At 35.0% G+C, this 24538-nt stretch overlaps 2 protein-coding genes across 5 annotated transcripts in view; one reads left to right on the top strand and one right to left on the bottom strand.

The window, feature by feature from the left end:
* dnah2 (dynein, axonemal, heavy chain 2) overlaps window positions 1-4992 on the bottom strand; it is a 122204-nt gene extending 117212 nt beyond the window's left edge. Inside the window, exon 1 of the mRNA XM_041779160.1 lies at window positions 4906-4992. The gene's annotated coding sequence lies outside the window, so the exon portion shown is untranslated. The remainder of the gene's footprint in view (window positions 1-4905) is intronic.
* Window positions 4993-9777: 4785 nt separating this feature from the next.
* LOC121504430 (zinc finger protein 135-like) lies at window positions 9778-15529 on the top strand. 4 transcript variants are annotated; one of them, XM_041779178.1, is made up of 4 exons: window positions 9781-9831; window positions 10302-10408; window positions 13113-13214; window positions 14118-15529. In XM_041779178.1, the coding sequence occupies exons 3-4, from the start codon at window positions 13197-13199 to the stop codon at window positions 15309-15311; spliced, it is 1212 nt and encodes a 403-aa protein (XP_041635112.1). In that variant the 5' UTR covers window positions 9781-9831; window positions 10302-10408; window positions 13113-13196; the 3' UTR covers window positions 15312-15529. The 4 variants fall into 4 exon arrangements, with proteins under 4 accessions (XP_041635113.1, XP_041635112.1, XP_041635111.1 ...); XM_041779177.1 differs by having other exon boundaries at window positions 10343-10471; window positions 14118-15527; XM_041779176.1 differs by having other exon boundaries at window positions 10302-10471; window positions 14118-15527.
* Window positions 15530-24538: the final 9009 nt, after the last annotated feature.

The raw sequence follows: 24538 nt of genomic DNA, 5'->3' as shown, positions 1-24538 counted from the left end.
TTCAAACTCATAATTTTGAATTTTATCTTATATTTTGAGCTTTAAAACTCATGATTTTTTAATTTTATCTCATGTTTTGAGCTTTAAAACTCATGATTTTTTAATTTTATCTCATATTTTGAGCTTTAAAACTCATAATTTTTAATTTTATCTCATGTTTTGAGCTTTAAAACTCATGATTTTTTAAATTTTATCTCATATTTTGAGCTTTCAAACTCATGATTTTTTAATTTTATCTCATATTTTGAGCTTTCAAACTCATGATTTTTTAATTTTATGTTATATTTTGAGCTTTAAAACTCATGATTTTGAATTTTATCTCATATTTTGAGCTTTAAAACTCATAATTTTGAATTTTATCTCATATTTTGAGCTTTAAAACTCATAATTTTGAATTTTATCTCATGTATTGAGCTTTCAAACTCATGATTTTTTTTAATTTATCTCATATTTTGAGCTTTCAAACTCATGATTTTTTAATTTTATCTCATATTTTGAGCTTTCAAACTCATGATTTTTTAATTTTATCTCATATTTTGAGCTTTCAAACTCATGATTTTTTAATTTTATCTCATGTTTTGAGCTTTAAAACTCATATTTTTTTAATTTTATCTCATATTTTGAGTTTTAAAACTCATGATTTTGAATTTTATCTCATATTTTGAGCTTTAAAACTCATAATTTTGAATTTTATCTCATGTTTTGAGCTTTAAAATTCTTGATTGTAAATTTCATCTCTTATTTTGAGCTTTCAAACTCATGATTTTTTAATTTTATCTCATATCTTGAGCTTTCAAACTCATGATTTTTTAATTTTATCTCATGTTTTGAGCTTTAAAACTCATATTTTTTTAAATTTTATCTCATATTTTGAGCTTTAAAACTCATAATTTTGAATTTTATCTCATATTTTGAGCTTTAAAACTCATAATTTTGAATTTTATCTCATATTTTGAGCTTTCAAACTCATAATTTTGAATTTTATCTTATATTTTGAGCTTTAAAACTCATAATTTTTAATTTTATCTCATGTTTTGAGCTTTAAAACTCATGATTTTTTAATTTTATCTCATATTTTGAGCTTTAAAACTCATAATTTTTAATTTTATCTCATGTTTTGAGCTTTAAAACTCATGATTTTTTAAATTTTATCTCATATTTTGAGCTTTCAAACTCATGATTTTTTTATTTTATCTCATGTTTTGAGCTTTCAAACTCAAAACTCATGATTTTTTAATTTTATCTCATGTTTTGAGCTTTCAAACTCATGATTTTTTTAATTTTATCTCATGTTTTGAGCTTTAAAACTCATATTTTTTAAATTTTATCTCATGTTTTGAGCTTTAAAACTCATAATTTTGAATTTTATCTCATATTTGAGCTTTAAAACTCATAATTTTGAATTTTATCTCATATTTTGAGCTTCAAAATTCCTGATTGTAAATTTTATCTCTTATTTTGAGCTTTCAAACTCATGATTTTTTAATTTTATCTTATATTCTGAGCTTTCAAACTCATAATTTTGAATTTTATCTCATATTTTGAGCTTTAAAACTCATAATTTTGAATTTTATCTCATGTATTGAGCTTTAAAACTCATGATTTTTTTAAATTTTATCTCATATTTTGAGCTTTAAAACTCATAATTTTGAATTTTATCTCATATTTTGAGCTTTAAAACTCATAATTTTGAATTTTATCTCATGTTTTGAGCTTTCAAACTCATGATTTTTTTTATTTTATCTCATATTTTGAGCTTTCAAACTCATGATTTTTTAATTTTATCTCATATTTTGAGCTTTCAAACTCATGATTTTTTAATTTTATCTCATGTTTTGAGCTTTCAAACTCATAATTTTGAATTTTATCTCATGTTTTGAGCTTTAAAACTCATGATTTTTTTAAATTTTATCTCATATTTTGAGCTTTAAAACTCATAATTTTGAATTTTATCTCATATTTTGAGCTTTAAAACTCATAATTTTGAATTTTATCTCATGTATTGAGCTTTCAAACTCATGATTTTTTTTATTTTATCTCATATTTTGAGCTTTCAAACTCATGATTTTTTAATTTTATCTCATATTTTGAGCTTTCAAACTCATGATTTTTTAATTTTATCTCATATTTTGAGCTTTAAAACTCATGATTTTGAATTTTATCTCATATTTTGAGCTTTAAAACTCATAATTTTGAATTTTATCTCATGTTTTGAGCTTTAAAATTCTTGATTGTAAATTTCATCTCTTATTTTGAGCTTTCAAACTCATGATTTTTTTTATTTTATCTCATATTTTGAGCTTTCAAACTCATGATTTTTTTAATTTTATCTCATATTTTGAGCTTTCAAACTCATGATTTTTTAATTTTATCTCATATCTTGAGCTTTCAAACTCATGATTTTTTAATTTTATCTCATGTTTTGAGCTTTAAAACTCATGATTTTTTTTAAATTTTATCTCATATTTTGAGCTTTAAAACTCATAATTTTGAATTTTATCTCATATTTTGAGCTTTAAAACTCATAATTTTGAATTTTATCTCATATTTTGAGCTTTCAAACTCATAATTTTGAATTTTATCTTATATTTTGAGCTTTAAAACTCATGATTTTTTAATTTTATCTCATGTTTTGAGCTTTAAAACTCATGATTTTTTAATTTTATCTCATATTTTGAGCTTTAAAACTCATAATTTTTAATTTTATCTCATGTTTTGAGCTTTAAAACTCATGATTTTTTAAATTTTATCTCATATTTTGAGCTTTCAAACTCATGATTTTTTAATTTTATCTCATATTTTGAGCTTTCAAACTCATGATTTTTTAATTTTATGTTATATTTTGAGCTTTAAAACTCATGATTTTGAATTTTATCTCATATTTTGAGCTTTAAAACTCATAATTTTGAATTTTATCTCATATTTTGAGCTTTAAAACTCATAATTTTGAATTTTATCTCATGTTTTGAGCTTTAAAACTCATGATTGTAAATTTATCTCATATTTTGAGCTTTCAAACTCATGATTTTTTAATTTTATCTCATATTTTGAGCTTTCAAACTCATGATTTTTTAATTTTATCTCATGTTTTGAGCTTTAAAACTCATGATTTTTTTAATTTTATCTCATATTTTGAGTTTTAAAACTCATGATTTTGAATTTTATCTCATATTTTGAGCTTTAAAACTCATAATTTTGAATTTTATCTCATATTTTGAGCTTTCAAACTCATAATTTTGAATTTTATCTCTATATTTTGAGCTTTCAAACTCATGATTTTTTAATTTTATCTCATATTTTGAGCTTTAAAACTCATGATTTTTAATTTTATCTCATATTTTGAGCTTTAAAACTCATAATTTTTAATTTTATCTCATATTTTGAGCTTTAAAACTCATGATTTTTAAATTTTATCTCATATTTTGAGCTTTCAAACTCATAATTTTTTATTTTATCTCATATTTTGAGCTTTCAAACTCAAAACTCATGATTTTTTAATTTTATCTCATATCTTGAGCTTTCAAACTCATGATTTTTTAATTTTATCTCATGTTTTGAGCTTTAAAACTCATATTTTTTAAATTTTATCTCATGTTTTGAGCTTTAAAACTCATAATTTTGAATTTTATCTCATATTTGAGCTTTCAAACTCATAATTTTGAATTTTATCTCATATTTTGAGCTTTAAAATTCCTGATTGTAAATTTTATCTCTTATTTTGAGCTTTCAAACTCATGATTTTTTAATTTTATCTTATATTCTGAGCTTTCAAACTCATAATTTTGAATTTTATCTCATATTTTGAGCTTTAAAACTCATAATTTTGAATTTTATCTCATGTATTGAGCTTTCAAACTCATGATTTTTTTTTATTTTATCTCATATTTTGAGCTTTCAAACTCATGATTTTTTAATTTTATCTCATATTTTGAGCTTTCAAACTCATGATTTTTTAAATTTTATCTCATGTTTTGAGCTTTAAAACTCATGATTTTAAATTTTATCTCATATTTTGAGCTTTAAAACTCATAATTTTGAATTTTATCTCATGTATTGAGCTTTTAAACTCATAATTTTAAATTCTATCTCATATTTCATATTCTCGTATTTCACAGTTGTGAATTTTGTCTCATATTTTGATCTTTTACGTTCATGATTTTGACTTTCAGCCTCATATATTACTTTTCTATTCTATTTGTCTTTTTATTTTGTGTTTTGACCTTTTGAACTCAACTTTTCACTTCAGATTTGAGCCTTTAAACTGACCATTTTGACTTTTCATGGTGTTTATAATGAACCTGTTCGGCCCTCAGGTTAGACCTGAATCCAGACCCTGGCCCCCGCTGGGACTGAGTCTGCCCCCCTGGTTTAGAGGAAGACTAGGGGGAGGATTTTAGCGGATGTTTCATGTCAGCACTGCTTTTATATCACAGGTTGTTTCCACCTTTAAATGATCAGACTGTTATTTTACTGCTCTGTGTCAGGGTTTAGGGTTAAAGCCTTGGTTATCACCTCAGCTAAGGGCTTTGTCATATTGGCCTCCTTTCCTGATGCTATTTGAGGAATATCGGCCGTTAGCACGGCTCTTTTCAGCCTGTCTGGGGTTGGGGTTAAAAATGTCTTTCATTGATTGGTCAAATTGGGGGAAAACGTCATAAATGTTGCTTATTTTGGTGCAAACAAATATAACTGAAGTTACAAAGGAACAATTTTTAAAGTGGAGTCTAGTTGGACTTTATAACGGACTCATGTTGGAGGAGGTGTCTCCAGCTAACTAGAGCACAGAGCGTTAGCCTGCTAGCATAGCCCCGTGCTAACTGTCGCCTTTTATGAGAGAGTCTCGAGCGCGAACGTCCTTAAAAGCCAAATCAGCCTCGAGGACAAAGATGAAGTATGTATTCTTACCTTCTACTCTGAAAGACAGCACCACTTTAGAAAAAGTCATCTTGTCTCTGTCAGTATGCCTCTACTTTCCCCTCCGTCCAGCCCGGGCTGAGTCAGTGTGCGTTACCATGGCGACGTTTGGTTGCCTAGGGAACCAGGGGAGATAACTCCCCTCCCCTCCCCTCCCCTCCCCTCCCCTGAGAGGGGCTGGATGTGGGTTACTCTGCAGGTTAAACCGAGTCTAGGTATCAGCTGTTCTTTCTACAGTTATGACACGGGTGTCAAACTCAAGGCCCGGGGGCCAAATGCGGCCCGCGGTGCAGTTTAACCCGGCCCACAAGATCACGTCTGAATTAGAAGTGGCCTGCTGCTGTGAGGTCTGCAGATTTCCTCCAGTATAGAAATGTAAATTTAACCCTCAGTATTTAAAAAAAATCCTTGTTAAGTTATAAAAATCTGAAAAAGTCGAGAGTAGGAATAATTAGACTAAAAGTCAGGAATGAGGAAAAGAAATTATTTTGTGTTTTCATTTCACATTTTCATTTTGCATCCCAAGAATATCACTGAAACTCAGGATTTTCACTTTTCATTTCATATTTGGACTCTTTAAATTCATAATTTTGACCGTTTCTCTCAACTGTGACCTTTAGGATTCAGTTTTTCATTATAAATCATATTGAGACTTTTTAAACTCCCAACTTTGACTTTTAATACCATATTTTAACTTTTGAAAATCTGATGTAGAATTTTATCTCATATTTTGACCTTTTAGAGTCACAATTTTGAATTTTATCTTCTATTTTGACTTTTTAAACTCTTGATTTTGTATTTTATCTCATATCTTGACCTTTAAACTCATGATTTAACTCTCTATCTCATATATTTGCCTTTTAAAAACTTACTTTGAGTTTTAATTTTGTATTTTGACCTTCAGGACTTATAGAGTTGACTTTATATCTCAGATTGATTGATGCTGATTTTAATCATTTGGACTTTTTTTAGAAATCTTAAATTCATTTATCATCACTGTTTAATTTCCCTATAATTCATTACCTGTGAAGCACAGTTGACGGTTTCCAGTTAAATCTTGACCCTGTTAGACCCTCGTGTTAGACCTAAACTCAGATTTCGGCCCCTGCTGTGGTTGAGTTTGACAGCCCTGGTCTTTGGTATCAGCAGGTCTTTAACACCAGCTTTGACTCCGTCCTACAGTTTGACCTGCATAACCTACATAATCCAGGCTTACATAGATCTAAGTTGTTCATGGACATTTAGGGTCAATCCAGAATAAGAGGAAAATTTAGACACCAAAATACAGAAAAATCAACTTTATGTTCTGCAAACTCTTGATATTTCTATTTAGAAAATACATCTAGTTGATTATCATATAACGTGTTTAGCATCAAAAGCATTTTTATTTGTTGTCTCCTTCTTGGTGAATCCTGTTACCAGAACTCCAGCCTGAAACACAGGTATTTAAATTATTGTTTAATAAATCCTTTCTCATTAAAACAGAGTAAGTCACATTCACTCTGAATTCTCATAAATCTGCTAGGATTTGACTTTCTAAGAATTTAAGGAGCTTTGGAAATCAATCTTGGACAACATTTCCAATTCCAACATTTCTCAGTATTTATTTCAGATATTTACTCAGATACATCATGACCAAAACTATTTAGATGACAACAGTTTAAAGCTCTTGCAGTGAAAGAATATAATTTAAGATTATTTTGTTAAAATGAAATGGTAACAGGGTTGAAACAAGAGCTACAGGGTTGAATGAATTCATAATTCTAAATAGAAGGACACGAAAACTGAAAAACCTTCTGTTGTAAAAATGCTCCATGGTAATGAATCTTATTCTGTTGGACAGTCTGTTTATTCTCCTTTTAAATGGAGACACATTTGTAAGGAACATGTGTTTGTGGGATGAGCAGCAGAGCTGAGTGTGTGGGCTGCACTCGTGAAAAGTTAGCCAGATCTTCTCTGCCAGAGCTAACCAGCTCATGTTGCTGTTGCTACTGACTCTTGTTTTGAGCTTCTGGTACCACCAGGTGCTGACATTCAGGTTCCTGACTGGTTCCTGTTCAGCCATGAGTCCAGATTCTGCCTATGGCAGTTGGAGAGTTTGGTCAAACTGTGGAGAGGACGTGGAGAATGCTACGCTGAAAGCTGCACCATCACTACAGTAGCATCTTTTGAGACAGAGTGATGATGAGAGCATCTCCCTCTCTAGAAAAACCAGGCACTCAGTGTTCACATTTTCAGAGGAGCCCTATTTCCTGGTGTGTACCATGAAGTCCCAAGTCACATGTACTGTATATAAGAGTAGTTAACATCTGAGTTAACAGTCATTCTTCCACTTCTTAACAACAATGCCAGAATTTACCTTCTGGGGGATCAATAAAGTCTTATCTTATCTAATCTTATCTTATCTTATCTTATCTAATCTAATCTAATCTAATCTAATCTTATCTTATCTTATCTTATCTTATCTAATCTTATCTAATCTAATCTAATCTAATCTAATCTTATCTTATCTTATCTTATCTTATCTTATCTTATCTTATCTTATCTTATCTTATCCTATCTTATCTTATCTTATCTTATCTTATCTTATCTTATCTTATCTTATCTTATCTTATCTTATCTTATCTTATCCTATCTTATCTTATCTTATCTTATCTAATCTTATCTTATCTTATCTTATCTAATCTTATCTAATCTAATCTAATCTTATCTAATCTAATCTAATCTAATCTTATCTTATCTTATCTTATCTTATCTTATCTTATCTTATCTTATCTTATCTTATCCTATCTTATCTTATCTTATCTTATCTTATCTTATCTTATCTTATCTTATCTTATCTAATCTAATCTAATCTAATCTTATCTTATCTTATCTTATCTTATCTTATCTTATCTTATCTTATCTTATCTTATCTTATCTTATCTTATCTTATCTTATCTTATCTTATCCTATCTTATCTTATCTTAAGTGTTGCACAACAGGTTGAATCAGAGAAAATCGAGCAAAAATACATAAAAACAACAATCACAGGAAATACGTAGTTATCCCCACAGAACAAACACCAACTCACTGATAAATTCAGGTATAATATAATTCTGGGCCTTATTTCAGTGCAGCGCTGCCACGAATGAATGACCACAGCAGGGAATAGACTCAGAAGTTTCTGGATTTAAAGGGACAGATGATGAAAAATGTTTATTTATGATGTAATGATCAAGTAAGAAAACAACATAGAGATAGTTTTGTTGGTGCCAGATAGGATAGCAAAATGCAGTTCAAAAGTTAAAGGTTAAAAGTGACAGAGACTTCACATGACTGAGTGAACCTTTGTTTAGTTGATGGATATGTCATCCTTCAAAGTTCTGATAGCCAACGCCAAATATCCTGTTAGCTTAAAGCCTATGGGAGGGGTTTTCATGATTCTGTCTTTATATGCATCAGTCTGGCATACATCTGTGCACTCAACAACACAGATTCACACACATATTGATCTCATTTGTTTCTCTGTGTGTGAAATGTCCTGCAGAATCTGCTCTGACTTCACCAAGCAGCTGTTCTTTGTCTCCATCTAGTGGCAGAATGACTTTACTGCAGAATCAAGGGGAAACAGGAGTGTGGGGAAATAGGTAGCCCCACATTTCAACATGATTGAATAAAGAAAGAAGAAATGATCTATAAATGACCAAACACCATGCCATCCAGTTAGATTTAAAGTTTGATTTAGGATCTTCACATTCAGCTGATTACTCTCATAGACCAGGATCATTTAATAAATGTCAGCTTAGAATCAAAATGGTGTTGTAGTAAACTCCAGGCCTACCTTTAACTAAAACACTCAATCAACATGTCTTGTTCATTTAAAACACTCCAGTTACACTGACCTGATAAACTTTGAAATGTCTCATCAATAAATCAGACGCTGTGGTCTTATTGATTGGATGTTTGCTGATGTGTAGGAAAGAGGATTAAAAGGAGCAACAGCTATTTTACAAATACAGCTACTAAAACTGATTCTACCAAACAGTCCATCTCCTTTCTCTGTGGAGGAGAATCTGAAGTCTTCTAGTAAAATGTCACTTTAAACATGGATAGATTTGTTGTTGTTTAGTCACATGACCTTTCTAAATGACATCACTGGCAGCAGGCTCTACTTAGCATAGCTTCATGTAGCCTGTAGCCTGAATCAGCTGAAAATGAAGTCTGTAACTATCAGTAAAGACGACACGCCCAAAACATTATTCTACAAACATTTGATGAAACAATGGCTCAAACAGTCTTAAAAATGCTCGTTTCTTCAAATATATTTAATGTATTTAAACTGAGAGTTTAAATAATTCTGGATATGTGTAATATACTTAAACTTATAGTTCAAATAATTTAGAACATATGTAGTATATTTAAAGTGATTCTTTAAATAAGTTTGAATATATTCAATATACTTAAACTGATGATTTAAAATAGTGTGACTATATTAGATATATTTAAACTGATGATTTAAATAAGTTTGAATATATTAAATACATTTTAACCTGTGAAATATTTTGTTATTGTTAAATATGTTTGTGTTCTGTGGGACTGAGTTTGACACCCTTGATTTAGATTGTTAATGTAGGTTGCACACACACACACACACCCACACACACACACACACACACACACCCCCACCCCCCCCCACACACACACACACACACACACACACAAATGTTATTTTAACTGCCACAATAGCATGTCAATTGAGTGATTTATTTGCACATTTAACTTAGTAGTTTATTTTTGTTGAAGTATCTGATTTGACATGTCTAATGTAAGGTAGGAACTATTTAGCTGCTACTTGTTGTCCAGGGGAAACTTTAGTGGATGCACATTCATCTCTCTTCCGGACTCATTCCCTCTCGGTTGTGTGCAGACAGCGAGGTATTTATTTCATCTTTATTTTGATGTTTCACACTTTATTCTCCAACTTGTGTAATATGAATGCATGCTGCTTTGTAATGCAGTGTAGTGTATTTCAAACAGTTGGACGGTGGATTAGATGAAGATGATGTGCTGAAAGAATAAATCCATCAGTTCCAGAAGAACTTTGGTGTGGTATATTTCCTGGAGGGAGTGATAGTTCTGCTTGAAAATCTTCATGTTTCACTGTGATTTGTTGGAGGCTCTTAAGTGGATCATACGGTTTAAAACTACACCAAACTCATGAAAACCAAACTGATGAAAACTAGAAGAATAAAGTCAAAAACATCAATGAATCCAATTTGAAGTAACTCTGCCAGAGTGTCTCTGATTTTTGTCCAGAAGAAGAAAGTTCATTTGTAGTTCTACACATACTGAGGCTCTTTTTACTAACTTTTTGTCTCTCATGACGTTTTTCCTCTCTCCTACAGCGTCCATTACAATTAAATGCATCCGGACAATTCTGCAACAGTCCCGCCATTGACCTACTTCCGGTCAGCGCTGAGTGAGTCCACACGGCCCCTCGTCTCCTCTGAAGGTTAGAGTGATTTTCAGCTGGTCTGCTAACCGCCAAAGAAGTCCAGAGAAGAAGAAGAAGAAGGTAAACCTGATCTGTGCTAAACTAAAGTTAGTGGTTTGACTGTGTCACAGTTGTTTGTTTGTTCATCTTCTATGTTTAGTAGTGATTAGGGTGGACATGTGTCCGGACAGGCCGGGATTTAAATGCCTTGTCCGGCGCCGGACGCTTATTTGTCCTCCTTTTGGAGTCGCACCTGAACGTAACGCAGCATATTGTCCATTGCTCTCTCTCTCTGAGCATCAGTCCGGTGTTTGTCTGTTAAATCAGTGTTCATTTCATCCACTAAAACTATGATTAAAAGCTCATAGGAGGATTAAAGACAATGAAATGTCTGATTGAGTCTAAAAGTGTCTCTGAAACTTGATGATAAAATGAATATCCCTATCAGTAAAAATGAGGCTAAAGCATTAGTTAAAAGTCACATCATGAAAGTATGGCAACAAAGTTGGGATAATGGATATACTGGAAGGCACCTTTATGCAATACAGCAAGAAGTGGGTACAGCGAGGAGGAGGAGTAGAAGAACACATGAAGAAAATCTATGAAGAAGATTAAGAGTAGGACATCCAGGTTTAAACAAGACACTTGATAAAAAAGCATCTGACAGGACTATGTGAACAGTGCAGCCTTGTGGAATCAGTTGAACATGTTTTATTTCATTGTCAGAAGTTTGAAGATAAGCAAGAAATATTGAGGAGAGAAGTCAGGAAACTGGGAGTTGAGATGACACTTAAACATCTTTGAACTGTGGGACAAAAATGTCTGTTCAAGAACCTTATTGAGACAGGTTTAATGTGAAGAATTTAGGATTGTTTTTGTTCTATTTATTTTTTATTTATTTAATTATTATTTTGTTTTATTATTTGTTGAATACTGGTCCACACTCCAACACAGTAGGTGGTGGTAATGCACCTTTATGCTGGTTGCCACCCACCAACAAAACAAAAAGATGAAGAAGAAGAAGACGACTACAGGAGCTGAGTAGGGACAAAAAGGCTGCCGCCTACCCAAGGTTTAGGGCCAGGAAGAACCAACATCCATTAGTTAGGGAGGACTTTCTGGAGAGTGATGGTATCAGAGTGATGGAGCAGTTACTGCACACTCACACTAGACCATCCGGACCATGTCTGGGCTCTTTGAGCTTAAAGTCCAGAACGTTTGACCATTGAGAGTACATTTGTTCCATGCTTGGGGACGGCATGCTTCACTGCCCCGAGACTGAAGGACGAGGCACGGCCTGCTTCAGATCCAACAGTGCAAAATGCAAATTCTTTCAATTTATCTACTGATCTTAAGACTTTGTTCTGAGTGTATAGGCTTGTTTTGGCTGTTAATATAGGCTTGTTTTTGTTAAATAAAGCCCCTTTTTTCTGTAAATATTTGCCTTTTTTGGCTGTGAATGAAGGCCGGTTTGGGCTTCAAATATTGCCTTGCTTTGGATGTAAAGATAGGATTGTTTTGCCTTTAATTATAGGATTCCTTTGGCTATCAATATAGCCTTGTTTTAGGTTTAAATATAGGCTTGTTTTGATTGTAAACATAGGCCTGTTTTGGCTGTAGATATAGGTTCTGTTTTTCTGTAAATATGGGCTTGTTTTTGTACTGTAAATAAAGGCCTGTTTCGGCTGTAAATATCAGCTCATGATTTGGGGCAGCCTTCTTTTCCAGGGGGGCAACTTAGTCAAAGTGGAAAAACAGCAGGATCTCAAGATTCTCAAAGAAAACATCAAGCCGTCAGCTGAGAGTCTGGACCTGGGGGAGTGTTGGACTTATCAACAGGACAACGACCCAAAACATACGGCCAAAGTGGCGAGGAAATGCTTTCAAACCAATGATGTGAAAGTTTTGGAATGGCCTTGTCAAAGTCCTGATCTCAACCCCATTGAGAACTTCTGGGGGAACTTAAGAAAAGGGTAGCAGCAAGGAAGAAGATCAACTTCAAGGATCTTGAAGCTTTTGCCAAGGAAGAGTGGTTCAAACTTCCCAAGGACTTTTGTAACAAACTTGTGAGCAATTCCAGGAATCACTTGGAGGCTGTTACTAAAAATAGAGGCTTTGCAGTTGATCACTAAAACAGGGTATGAATCATTTTGACACAGTGATTTTTTTTGTGTTGTTAAAAATATGTGTTATGGTTGTAATTCCAAAGTAAAATGTTTTTGGCTGAAGGCTTTCCAACATTTTCTGTCCATGTTGTTTTGAGGGTGAAGAGTCACTGTTTAAATGAGAAAAATCAAAAGTACTTCAAAGTGACAGGGGTACGAATGATTTCAGGCTTGACTGTATGTTATTTCCTGATGGCTGCTGTTTGTTTAATGGGCTGGTCCTAAGGACTGAAGTTTTAGGTCTGCTCCACATTCTTACAAGGAATAAGCTAAACCTAATTAGTAAATGTCTGATATAAACACAAATCTAATCACGTTCATCCCTATTATTCACAGTTTACATCAACCAATCACAGCCCGTGAAAGCATGAGTCACGCCAGGTGTTATTTTTGAGCCCACCTCCTCTCTGAGATAAAAACTACTGTTCCTTTCTTTCTGAATGGAGCCGCCACTATGACGCCTTTCTAGAAGTTTGTAAGAATGAGGCAGCGGGCTTCTGCAGACCGTGGACACTTGAGGAGCTGCTGTCTGATAATGTGTCTCTGTTTGTCCTCAGCTCAGTGCTGAGACCAGACACTTGTGGAGAGGAACGCCGTCCATCATTGAATCTGACTTCAGGGCAGCTGTCTGAGGAAGAAAGATGACTCCCCCTCTCAAGGTAGGAATGAATTTACAGAGAAAGGGAAAAAAGGAGCAATAACAATAAAAATAAACTCCTAAAGGTGCACAACAAAAAAGACTTACAAGAACAAGAGGTATCAGCACTTGAAAATGTCTTTTTAGGTAGTTTTATCCAAGGTAAAATGTGGCACAACGGATGCGTTTTGACTTGGTCTTCTTCAGCGTTGTGAAACACTACGTGGAAGAGCACCTTAAGTACAGGAAGTATAACCTGTTATACCTGTTATACACTCCTGATCAAAATCTTCAGACCAGTTGAAAAATTGCAAGAATTTACATTTTGCACTGTTGGATCTTAAGAAGGTTCTAAGTAGAGCTTCAAAATGCAAGAAGAAGAAATGGGAGTGAGACAAAAAAGATTTTGAGTAAGCAATTTATTGAAAACAACAATTAAAGTGAAATACACCTAACACATTTAAAGTTTGACTTTTTCCTTTCTGACAATGTGATGGAGTTGAGCAGCTGATTTTCTGCCTCCAGTGAGAAAGGTTTGGATGTCCTGGAAGGTTAGACATAGTTATTTGGTGTAGTTTCCTCTAACTGTAACTGAGCTCCTGTCTTGTAGTAGTCTAGTAGTCCAGTCTTCTACAGTTGTTTTCATTTCTAAAAACAAACATTTTCATGTTACTATGCCAACTGACTTCAGGAAAGTAAAATCTGTGGATGTTTTGGTCATGACAGAAAAAAAGTGTGAATCAGTTTTTTATCCATATCACTGACTCCTACCAGGAGGCCATTTTTGTTGCAGTGGTATTGAAAAGTGTATCAGTTTGACATTGAAAACACTGCTATTGTGACAACTCTCCTCCACAGTAATGCAAAGCTGTCAGCTGAAGATCTCCACCATGACTGTTTTCTTTTCTGCTTCTTGTTGTTCTAGAAACGGAGGGGCACGCCTCGTAGTCATGACTGTCAGCAGTGTGGTAAAGAGTTCTCTTCTTCATCACATTTAAAGAGGCATATGCGAGTTCACACTGGAGAGAAACCATACAGCTGTGATCAGTGTGGTATGGCCTTCTCTCGAGTAAGTAATCTAAGGATCCATCAGCGTCGCCACACTGGAGAAAAGCCGTTCACTTGTGATCAGTGTGGGAAAGCTTTCTCAGTGTTAGAGAAACTCAGGTTACACCGCCACATTCATACTGGAGAGAAACTGTACAGCTGTGACATGTGTGGGAAAAAATTTGCTCGAAAGGACAAGTTAAAGATCCATCAGCGTATTCACACAGGAGAGAAACCATACAGCTGTGAGATCTGTGGGAAAGCATTCACACAGTCATCTGCATTGAAGAATCATATACGCATTCACACTGGAGAGAAACCATACAAATGTGAGGACTGTGGTAAAAGTTTCAGTTGGTTGGATACCTTCAAGACTCACAGAAACATCCACACCAGAGAATTACTCTACCCTTGTCAGGATTGTGGGAAAGTCTATACTAGTCAAAGTGCTTTAAAGCATCATGAGCGTATTCACACTGGAGAGAAACCATACAAGTGCAGATACTGTGAAAAGAAATTCACAGCAATAGGATCACGTATAAACCATGAGCGCACCCACACTGGAGAGAAACCATACAGCTGTGAGCAATGTGGTATGGCCTTCACTCGAGTAAGTAATCTAAGGATCCATCAGCGTCGCCACACTGGAGAAAAGCCATTCAGTTGTGACCAATGTGGGAAAACCTTCAGGCATAAAAGCAACTTAACAGTCCACCAGCAGATCCACACTGGAGAGAAACCACACAAATGTAGACACTGTGAGAAAGCCTTCAGAAGTCAATGGGAATGCATCAGACATGAACGCGTCCACACCGGTCTGAAACCATACGTCTGTGGGGAGTGTGGGAAGAGTTTTGATTGGTCATCTTCACTTGGCAGACATGAACTCACCCATGTTGGAGTCAGAGAGTACCAGTGTGAGCGCTGTGACAAAAGGTTTGCTTCAGCTCACAGTCTTGAGGAGCATCTGCGTATCCACACCGGACACAGGCCGTACTGGTGTGTTGGTTGTGAGAAAAGCTTCACAAGATCTGGACTGAAAACACACAAATGTGTCAAAAAAGAGAGCTAGGGGGCGCTTGTGAGCAGTGACATGTAAAGACGTGGGTTTACGAGCGCTGCATGGATAAAAATTTAAGTATTGTTTTTTGCTCTCAGTCTAAAAGTCAAAAAAGGACATACTACAACATGTTTGTAGTTGTATAATTCAAAAAATAGATGTCTCCTCAACATCCGGTGAGTTAAATTTCCCTGAAATGCCAAAACATTCGAAGGCCAAAGCAGGCCCAGAGGCCTTGGACTCTCCCGACCCTGAATCCCCGAAAACCCCCGAGACCCCTGACAATCCTCAGAAATAGTTTCTGAAATAGAAAATCATCAAAAAGGTGCAATATCCTTTGTTAGCTGGAATGTTAAAGTATTGAATAATCCGGTGAAACGAATCAAAATACTGACTCACCTTAAATCACTCCATGTGGACATCAGATTCTTACAAGAGACACATTTGAAGATTGCTTGTCAGGGAGGTTGAGGTGTAAGTGGATTGGACAAATTTTCCATTCAAATTTTAATGATAAGGCCAGGGGGACAGCTATTCTTATCAGGAGAGGGATTCCTTTTGAACTTACCGATACTATTTCAGATGTTAATGGACGTTATGTCATAGTTGTGGGCAAATTATTTAATACCCCCCTCATTTTATTTCATGTTTATGACCCAAACTGGGATAATCCTCAGTTCTACCTGATTTGAACTGCCATCAGCTAAGTTGGGGAGGGGATTTTAATTACGTCCTTCATACACATCTTGACAGATGAATCCCAATCCAAATAGCTCCCTGTCAGCTTCAGCAACTGTTGTGAATTCTTTTCTGCATTCCTACGGCCTGTGTGATCCATGGAGGAAAATGAATCCCACCACCAGACAATAGTCATTTTTTTCTCCCCGGTTCATCACAGTTATTCAAGGATCGACCATTTCACTGGCTGTCCGGATTAATTCAATGAAGTTGACAATAATGTCTAAGTTTCTTTATTTATTTCAGATGATACCCATTTTCCTCCCTAAGTCCTTTTTCCTTCAACTAGATGCTCTTGTTTCTTCATTTATATGGAATAAATCCACAGCAAGAGTGAAAAAATCTCATTTAGAGAGAGCTAAATCAGAGGGAGGTCTGGGCTTACCCAGTTTTTGACACTACTATTGGGCTGCTAACATTGCCAAACTCAATTATTGGACCACAGTGTTGGCTGGCAAAGAAGGAGCCCTTTGGGTAGACATGGAGTTAAAGTCAACTCTCCCAGTCTCTCCAGTTTCATTTCTGACAGCACCACTGAGTACTAAAAACACTAACCAGAATTTGAATGTTCATTTGGTTGTCAGAAACTCTGTTCAAATATGGGACCAGTTCAGGAGACATTTTGGCCTTAAAGGTATAAATAGACTTTGCCCTATTATGTTTAACCATCTCTTCAGGCCATCTCAACTAGACTCAGCATTTTCATTGTGGCGTACAAACGCTCTTGTTTTCTTTAAGGATTTGTTTCATGAGGAGGGCTTCCTACCATTTATTTCACTTTGCCAGCTTTACAATTTGCCAAACTCCCCAGAAGATATATCATATTTAGTCCTCAACATTGACCCATCCAAGAGAGGTTTGATTTCTAAATGATACAACTTGATCCAAAAAGAGCTCTTCCATAAATGGGAAAAATCTAAAAGTGCCTGGGAGGCTGATATTGGGGAACCCATTCTGGATGAAACTTGGGAAAACATGATCTCTAAAATACACACTTGGTCCTTCTGTGTTGGTCATGGAGTCATCCAGTTTAAAGTGGTGCACCGTCTTCACTACTCTAATGATAAACTGGCAAAGATTTATCCCAGTGTTGACCCGGCATGCCCTCAGTGTCAGTACTCCCCTGTTTCCCTTTGTCACATGTTTTGGTCTTGTCAATCTCTCTCCAATTTCTGGATCCTGGTTTTTCCTTCTCTTTCAGCAACAGGGAATGAGACTATTAATCCCAACCCTCTGACAGCAGTTTATGGAGTAATAGAAGAAGGTATAAAGCTCCCCCTTTCCTGTAAAAATGCTCTAGCTTTTGCATCTCTGATTGGCTGTGGTCTCATTTTGCTTCATTGGAAGAGTTAAACCCCTCCTACTTTTACTCAGTGGATCGCTGAGGTCATGATGTTTTTGAACTTGAATACTCATTTATTCAATCATTGTATGTATCTGTGTGTTTTGGTGGACTACATTTTACTCTCATTTTGAGTGTATAACCTGTTATTTGCCTCCTGAAGGGTGAGGGTGTGTGAAGCCATTATGTAATAATGTAATAAATTTTCACTTCATTATGTAATAAAGCTGCATTGTGTAATAATCTGCTTTTTTATTAATCTATGATGTTTAGATCAGTGAGAGAGCCCACTGCTACTAGATTTTTAATAGATTAAATAACCTTGATAGTCCATGTGTGCTAAATGGAAAAGGTCTATGCATCTGTCTGTGTGTGTGCGCTGAAATGCAGGCTCATCCTCGTCATTCCAGTCAAAATGACAGACTTCAAAATTCTCTGTCATCCTTGAAAAAAAAAAAAAGGTCTATGACAGAGAATATTCAGTTAACGCGACCTCTGCCTATAACTACAGATGAAGGGCGAAATTTGTTACATTTTCTGTTCCATGTTTGTTTTCGTGTTTTGTCTGCTTTCTATCATGTATAATGCGGCTTTATTACATAATGAAGTGAAATGTATTACATTATTACATAATGCGGCTTTATTACATAATGAAGTGAAATGTATTACATTATTACAGAATGCGGCTTTATTACATAATGAAGTGAAATGTATTACATTATTACATAATGCGGCTTTATTACATAATGAAGTGAAATGTATTACATTATTACATAATGTGGCTTTATTACATAATGAAGTGAAATGTATTACATTATTACATAATGTGGCTTTATTACATAATGAAGTGAAATGTATTACATTATTACATAATGCGGCTTTATTACATAATGAAGTGAAATGTATTACATTATTACATAATGTGGCTTTATTACATAATGAAGTGAAATGTATTACATTATTACATAATGCTTTATTACATAATGAAGTGAAATGTATTACATTATTACATAATGCGGCTTTATTACATAATGAAGTGAAATGTATTACATTATTACATAATGTGGCTTTATTACATAATGAAGTGAAATGTATTACATTATTACATAATGCGGCTTTATTACATAATGAAGTGAAATGTATTACATTATTACATAATGCGGCTTTATTACATAATGAAGTGAAATGTATTACATTATTACATAATGCGGCTTTATTACATAATGAAGTGAAATGTATTACATTATTACATAATGCGGCTTTATTACATAATGAAGTGAAATGTATTACATTATTACATAATGCGGCTTTATTACATAATGAAGTGAAATGTATTACATTATTACATAATGCGGCTTTATTACATAATGAAGTGAAATGTATTACATTATTACATAATGTGGCTTTATTACATAATGAAGTGAAAATGTATTACATTATTACATAATGTGGCTTTATTACATAATGAAATGAACATTTATCACATTACTACATAATGTGGCTTCACAGGGTGGGGGTAGGAGGCGGGGAATCTTTGTCTCATGATCTTCATTTCATCAACATGTTTTGTATTTGTTAAAAACAACAATAAATAAAGTTAAAATAAAAAAGAAACAGAATGAAACTGAGTAAAGGAAACAAAGTCAGGCTTAGTTATGTGGATAAACTCTGGAAGATTGGCTTACATGACCTCAATTATTCTTGTTTAGGAGAAAAATCACAGTGTCTTGTATTTTTAACAAAAGAAACTGACTACAAAATGATTTATGTCAAGATAGAAACTTGGATTTTTATTGTTGAAATCACAGATTAAATGAAGTTACATTTACTTTTGCCCAGATTGATTTTTCTCAGTGTAAAAAGATGAATTTGGTTAATCTACATTAAAAAATCAGATTTGTAAGTAGAGCTGGCTGGAGGTTTTTATCAGACACTGAAAAATAGCCAGTCAGATGAATCTTTACATAAACCACTCATTTATTTTAGTTGAAGAACCAAAAATCTCTGTAACTTTCTCTCACTCTGTTAGTAGGTTGAACAAAGCTAGCCTTTGCTTAGTTTGGTATTTCTTCTTGAAATAAATGTAGTTTGAAGTAAAGCCGGCTTTAAAACAAACTCAGTTTTATGGTGTTGATTGATCAGAGCACAGATTTGTAGCCATTAGTTTGTGTATTTTTCCACACTTCATTTCTAGAAGCCTCTTCCAGCAGGCCGGTATAAATCCACCTGACTGCTGTTTGACTCTGCTTTTATTCCTCCATAGCAGAGATGATGAGTGAGGAAGAGCTCTCTTTAACAACACTAATCTCTCACAAACAGGATCAGAGGAATCTCAGCAGTCATCTCTCCACACATTTCATCAAATCTACATTTACACTCTGCCCCAGGGCATCATGGGAAAATTCTGCCCACATTTGAAATCCCCCCTCAGTCAACAGTTCAGCTGTTCATTCACAAAGCTCTTTATCCCTAATACTGAAATACCCACAATGCACCACAGGGGGGCGCTGATGGGTAATGTAGTATTTATGTGTTGAAATAAAGAATGGAAGCCAGTAAAATGAAGTTTAGTTGTGTGGATGAACTCAGAAACATCAGCTGACATTACATCAATGATTCTGTTCAGGTCAACTTTTCACAACGTCTGAACAAAATAAACAGACTTCAAAATGAGGCGTATTTATGAAGCTTATTTGATTGTTTTTATTGTTATCACAGATTGAAATCAGCTACATTTGCTGTGGCTCAGATTCAGTTTTCTCAGTGCTGTGTGGTAAAAATGTGAAGAACGCTGGAATTATACCTGGCCAGTGTCAAGTAAAATTGAATCATTCCTTGTTTGAGGATACCATAGTAAGAGCACCCTTTACCCTGAATGAAAGATAACAAAGTCTATATTATGAGAAATCAGAAAGCTAACTGCTGCAAGCTGTTTTTGAATGTAATAGATGCTAAGGAATGAAATATTTTAATCATTGTATGAGATGTATTGAACACAGTTAAGTCCAAGACATGTCTTAACATGTCCTGTTCAAAAAGTGCCAATTCACCATGAGTCTGCTTAACTGTGTGCAGGGGGAGATGCTTGAGTGTAAGAAGAGGAAGTTAAGAATCATAAGAAAATCTGTCAGAAATGAATAATTCATGGATAAGAATTAAACTATCAGCAATTGATTGGATAAGAAATGCACTAATGTGGATTGATTGGCCAGAAAATGTGCTAATATGTAAATGGTTGTATGAGACAAACTATCAGTAAAAAACAGGAGAACAGAATAAAATCTTGTCCTTCTACCCCGGACACCTTAGGAGCAGGATCGAGACTGCAAGAGGAAGTGCAGGATCGCTTCTCTACAGTTATTCTATTTTGCTGCTCTTGGAGAGACTTACAGAAAAGGACTCTATTTTCCACTGTTGGACTATTTTCCTGAGGAGTGTCAAATGGGGGTGATTAACCATTCCTTTCAATTGTGGATTACCGATTCGGACAGAGTTCTTTCTACCCTCCAACCACAAGGAACCAAATGGAATTTGGATTATTTCTGAGGATTTTGCACAAGATCTTGGGACTATCTGAAGCCTACAGTTCGTTGTGGACTAAAAGAGGGGCCACCTTGGCCTGGAGGCCCCTCTCTCAGTCTCTTAAATTAAAGAACTAAACCTCAGCATCAACTCTTGAACACTTGGCATGAACAAATGGATACCTGGCACCAACACAAGGGATAGTTGGTTGAATCAGTGACTGACGTCCATGCGAGCACTCGTCCATCTAGAGAGCCGGATGGGTCGATTAAGATGAGTGATTAATCTGATCGGCATAACGCTTTTGTTCACTTGGACAAGTTAACTGCACAAGGTTTTTATTACAAATTCTTACATTATTACTAATTGTAACTATTAATCATAAGGTCTTACCTTACTCAATTATTCCATGATTTCAAGTTGTTTGCCCTGCTAAATTGCAATAAAATACTTAATTTGCATTTAAAGACAAGGAATGGACATTTGATTTTGTCTTTTAAAGTTCCCCGAGACCATTGATCCTACAAGTTAAGTGTAACTTACATCTACGGTTCCCATAGGTTATTCTAGCCAATAAAAGTAATAGACCCTTGGGATTTTTTGTATAAATCTCTAACTGAATTCCTAACACATTTACCAAGAGCCAAGATTCACAGAGGAGAGCTGCCGTTAACTGGCGTTAACTCTAATGCTAGTATTTAGTCTAAGGCTACTCGACTGAGTGCAGTGTTAGAGGAAGCAGGGTAGACGTCAGGAGGAAGGCAGTTAGGAAGTTAGGCAAGTCTCCTCGCCACCAGCTTAAACACTGTCAGTTCCCCCTGTTGGTAATACCAATAGGGATGATAGCTGACAGTCTTACCTGAGGGATAGAGAGCTGGTCCAGTACCTCCTGTACAGGGGTATAAACTGGGAATCTAACACCAGTTACCAGAGAAGGTGATATCAGACCAGAGAAAGGCAGTTATGGTTACTAAGAAACTTGATTCTCTAACCAGATTTGACAGGATACTGAGTTCCTGAAGCCATCATTTCTACTTTTAAAATCAAATAGTAAAGCTTTATTTATCCAAATAGATACAGCGTTTAAGATGTTATCACTGCACTGAACATGAGCACTTTTTTAGTACATTTCTATTATAAATTTAGTCTTTTATACAAAAATAAATGATGCACATCACAGATTTTAGCAGCAACCAGTACAGCCAGTTATAATCTGATTTATTATCTGATTCCTTTAAAGAACCTGACATATAGATGTATTCAATGGCAAATGTTCCCATTTTTCATGTTTGCATAGCAGATTTTATCATGTTTTCTTCATTTTTTCAATTTTCTTCATTTTTAACCCTCGTAGCATCTTGGGGACCAAAAGTGACATTTTGGCTGTTTTTTTTGTTTAACTCTCAGTATACCTGTCAGTTTAAAGGCTAACTGTATGAAATTTTGCCACTATTTTTTTTTCATTTCTATTTCCTAATTCCAAAATCCTGTCTACTAGAAGTGTATAGAATAGGAGATTTGCATCACACCAACACTCTTTCACCTCGTGACCAAATTTGCCACATTGACTCCCATTATAACCACATATTTTTCATATATGATAATCCTGACATATTATAGTGCTTTTTCCATTAATTCCTAATAAATCTAAGCCTCTCCCTCCAAAATATAGGGAAAAGGTGTTTTAGGTGTAATGGCCCCCTTTAACTACCAGAGGCCATCACATAAAGTTTCAGGGAAACTTCAGTGAAGGCCTGGATTTCTTACCTAGCAATATCTAGCAATAAAACATCTGAAGACCATAAAATGGTCTTGGTATATTAGCACTGATATAAAATAGTGGTGTGAATATGAAAAAAAAACATGAACAGAGCCCATTTGACCTGGGATTTTTCAATCGTCACACACAAACACGACTCTGACTGACTCTCAGATGAATCCTCACTGCTGGTAAGATTCCACCTCAGAAACATGCTCCTCATTCTCCTCAGAGGACTGCAAGACTGCAGCAACACACACACCCTAAAACATGCCATTCCACACATCCAATGAGGTTTCCGTTTGATCAAGAAAAAAACTGAACTTCAAACACAACTTGGCAGGTCATTTCTCTAGAGGAAAACCATCTGAACTTGGAGCAGGCAGTTGCTGCATGTGTGCAGCTGTCTGAGGGGAGTGAGGCGCATGTTTCTGAGGAGTATATGAGCAGTGAACTCACCTTGGAGCCAGAAAGATTCAGGGGAGGAGTACCTTCCAGACAGAGAGGAACCCTGCAACTTGACAGGGGAAAATGAAGAGGAGGAGGAAGAGGCAGTGGAGAATGACACCTCTCAATGGAAGTCACCAAATGGTGAAATCCTTCGGTCTTCCTCACATGAAGTGACCCTGCCATTTTGACCTGTCCAAGACTGAGCTTATTATCATTCTAGCCAGTCCCACTGTGGAACCACAGATCAGTATCCATCTTGGATCAAATAATCTCATGCCCACTAAGTCTGCCTGAAATCTGGGTGTCATGATTGATGACCAGCTAACCTTCAAGGTTCATGTGGCCTCGATTGCTCTGTCCAGCTGATTTTCCCTCTATAACATCAGGAGGATCAGACCCTACCTGACAACACAGCTCCTGGTACCGGCTCTTGTAATATCGGGCATTGACTACTGCAACTCATTACTGGCAGGCCTCCCTGCATGCACAGTTAAACCTCTGCAGATGATCCAGAACCCTGCAGCACGTCTGGTCTTCAACCAACCCAAGAGAGCTTGTCATTCCTCTTTTAATCCTGCTCTAATCCCGGGATGTTTATGCCCAGCTCTTTGTGAGTGACCCAGCACTCTGTACTTTGGTCATTAGTTGTTGTGAAGACAATTCAATGGAGGGTGATGACGAGAGATTTGTGTGTTTTTCACATTGAAAAAATCAGGGGTTGTAATGACAGAAAGACCATAAAACATAAAAAATATTTAAAAATTAAAATAAACTTTATATCTATGGATAGGTCTGAAGTTGTTGAAGAGATCTGATGCAGTGAAAGTAAAAAAATATTTATGTATTACATTTTTATAGCACTTTAATGAGACGGACCGTTTGTGTACACGAGGTGAACAGGTGTAATTGTTTTTTAAAACTCTCATTATGCCAAAAATAATAATGCATTAAAATCAATATTCTTATCAATTATTGACATGGTCAAGGCTGTAAAATATTCATCACAAATGTTTCACTTTGCACCCCATTTTTGGAAATATTGCACATTTTGTGTTTTTCCTGTTGAAAAAATCAGGGGTTCTAATGAAAAAAGACCATCAAAACATAAACAATATTTAAAAATATAATAAACTTTATATTTGTGGATATGTCTGAAGTTGTTGAAGAGATATGATGCAGTGAAAGTAAAACAAAAATATTTATGTTTTTATAGCACATTAATGAGACGGACCGTTTGTGTACACGAGGTTAACAAGTGTATGTCAATTTTAAGGTATGTACGAGGGTTAAGTGGAGCAACATTGGACAGAAATGATGCTTCCTCTGCTGGTCAGTGCTCTCTTTCTCTCAGTGCCATAGTGCCAGCACTCTGTCCAGTTTTGCCGTGATCTTTACATGGAAAGTTTGGAAACCCCTGCTTGAGTGATG

The sequence above is a fragment of the Cheilinus undulatus genome, linkage group 22 (genome assembly GCF_018320785.1).
Source record: "Cheilinus undulatus linkage group 22, ASM1832078v1, whole genome shotgun sequence".
Taxonomy (NCBI): domain Eukaryota; kingdom Metazoa; phylum Chordata; class Actinopteri; order Labriformes; family Labridae; genus Cheilinus; species Cheilinus undulatus.
The sequence above is the reverse complement of the archived record's forward strand: the minus strand, read 5'-3'. Positions and strand labels throughout refer to the sequence as shown.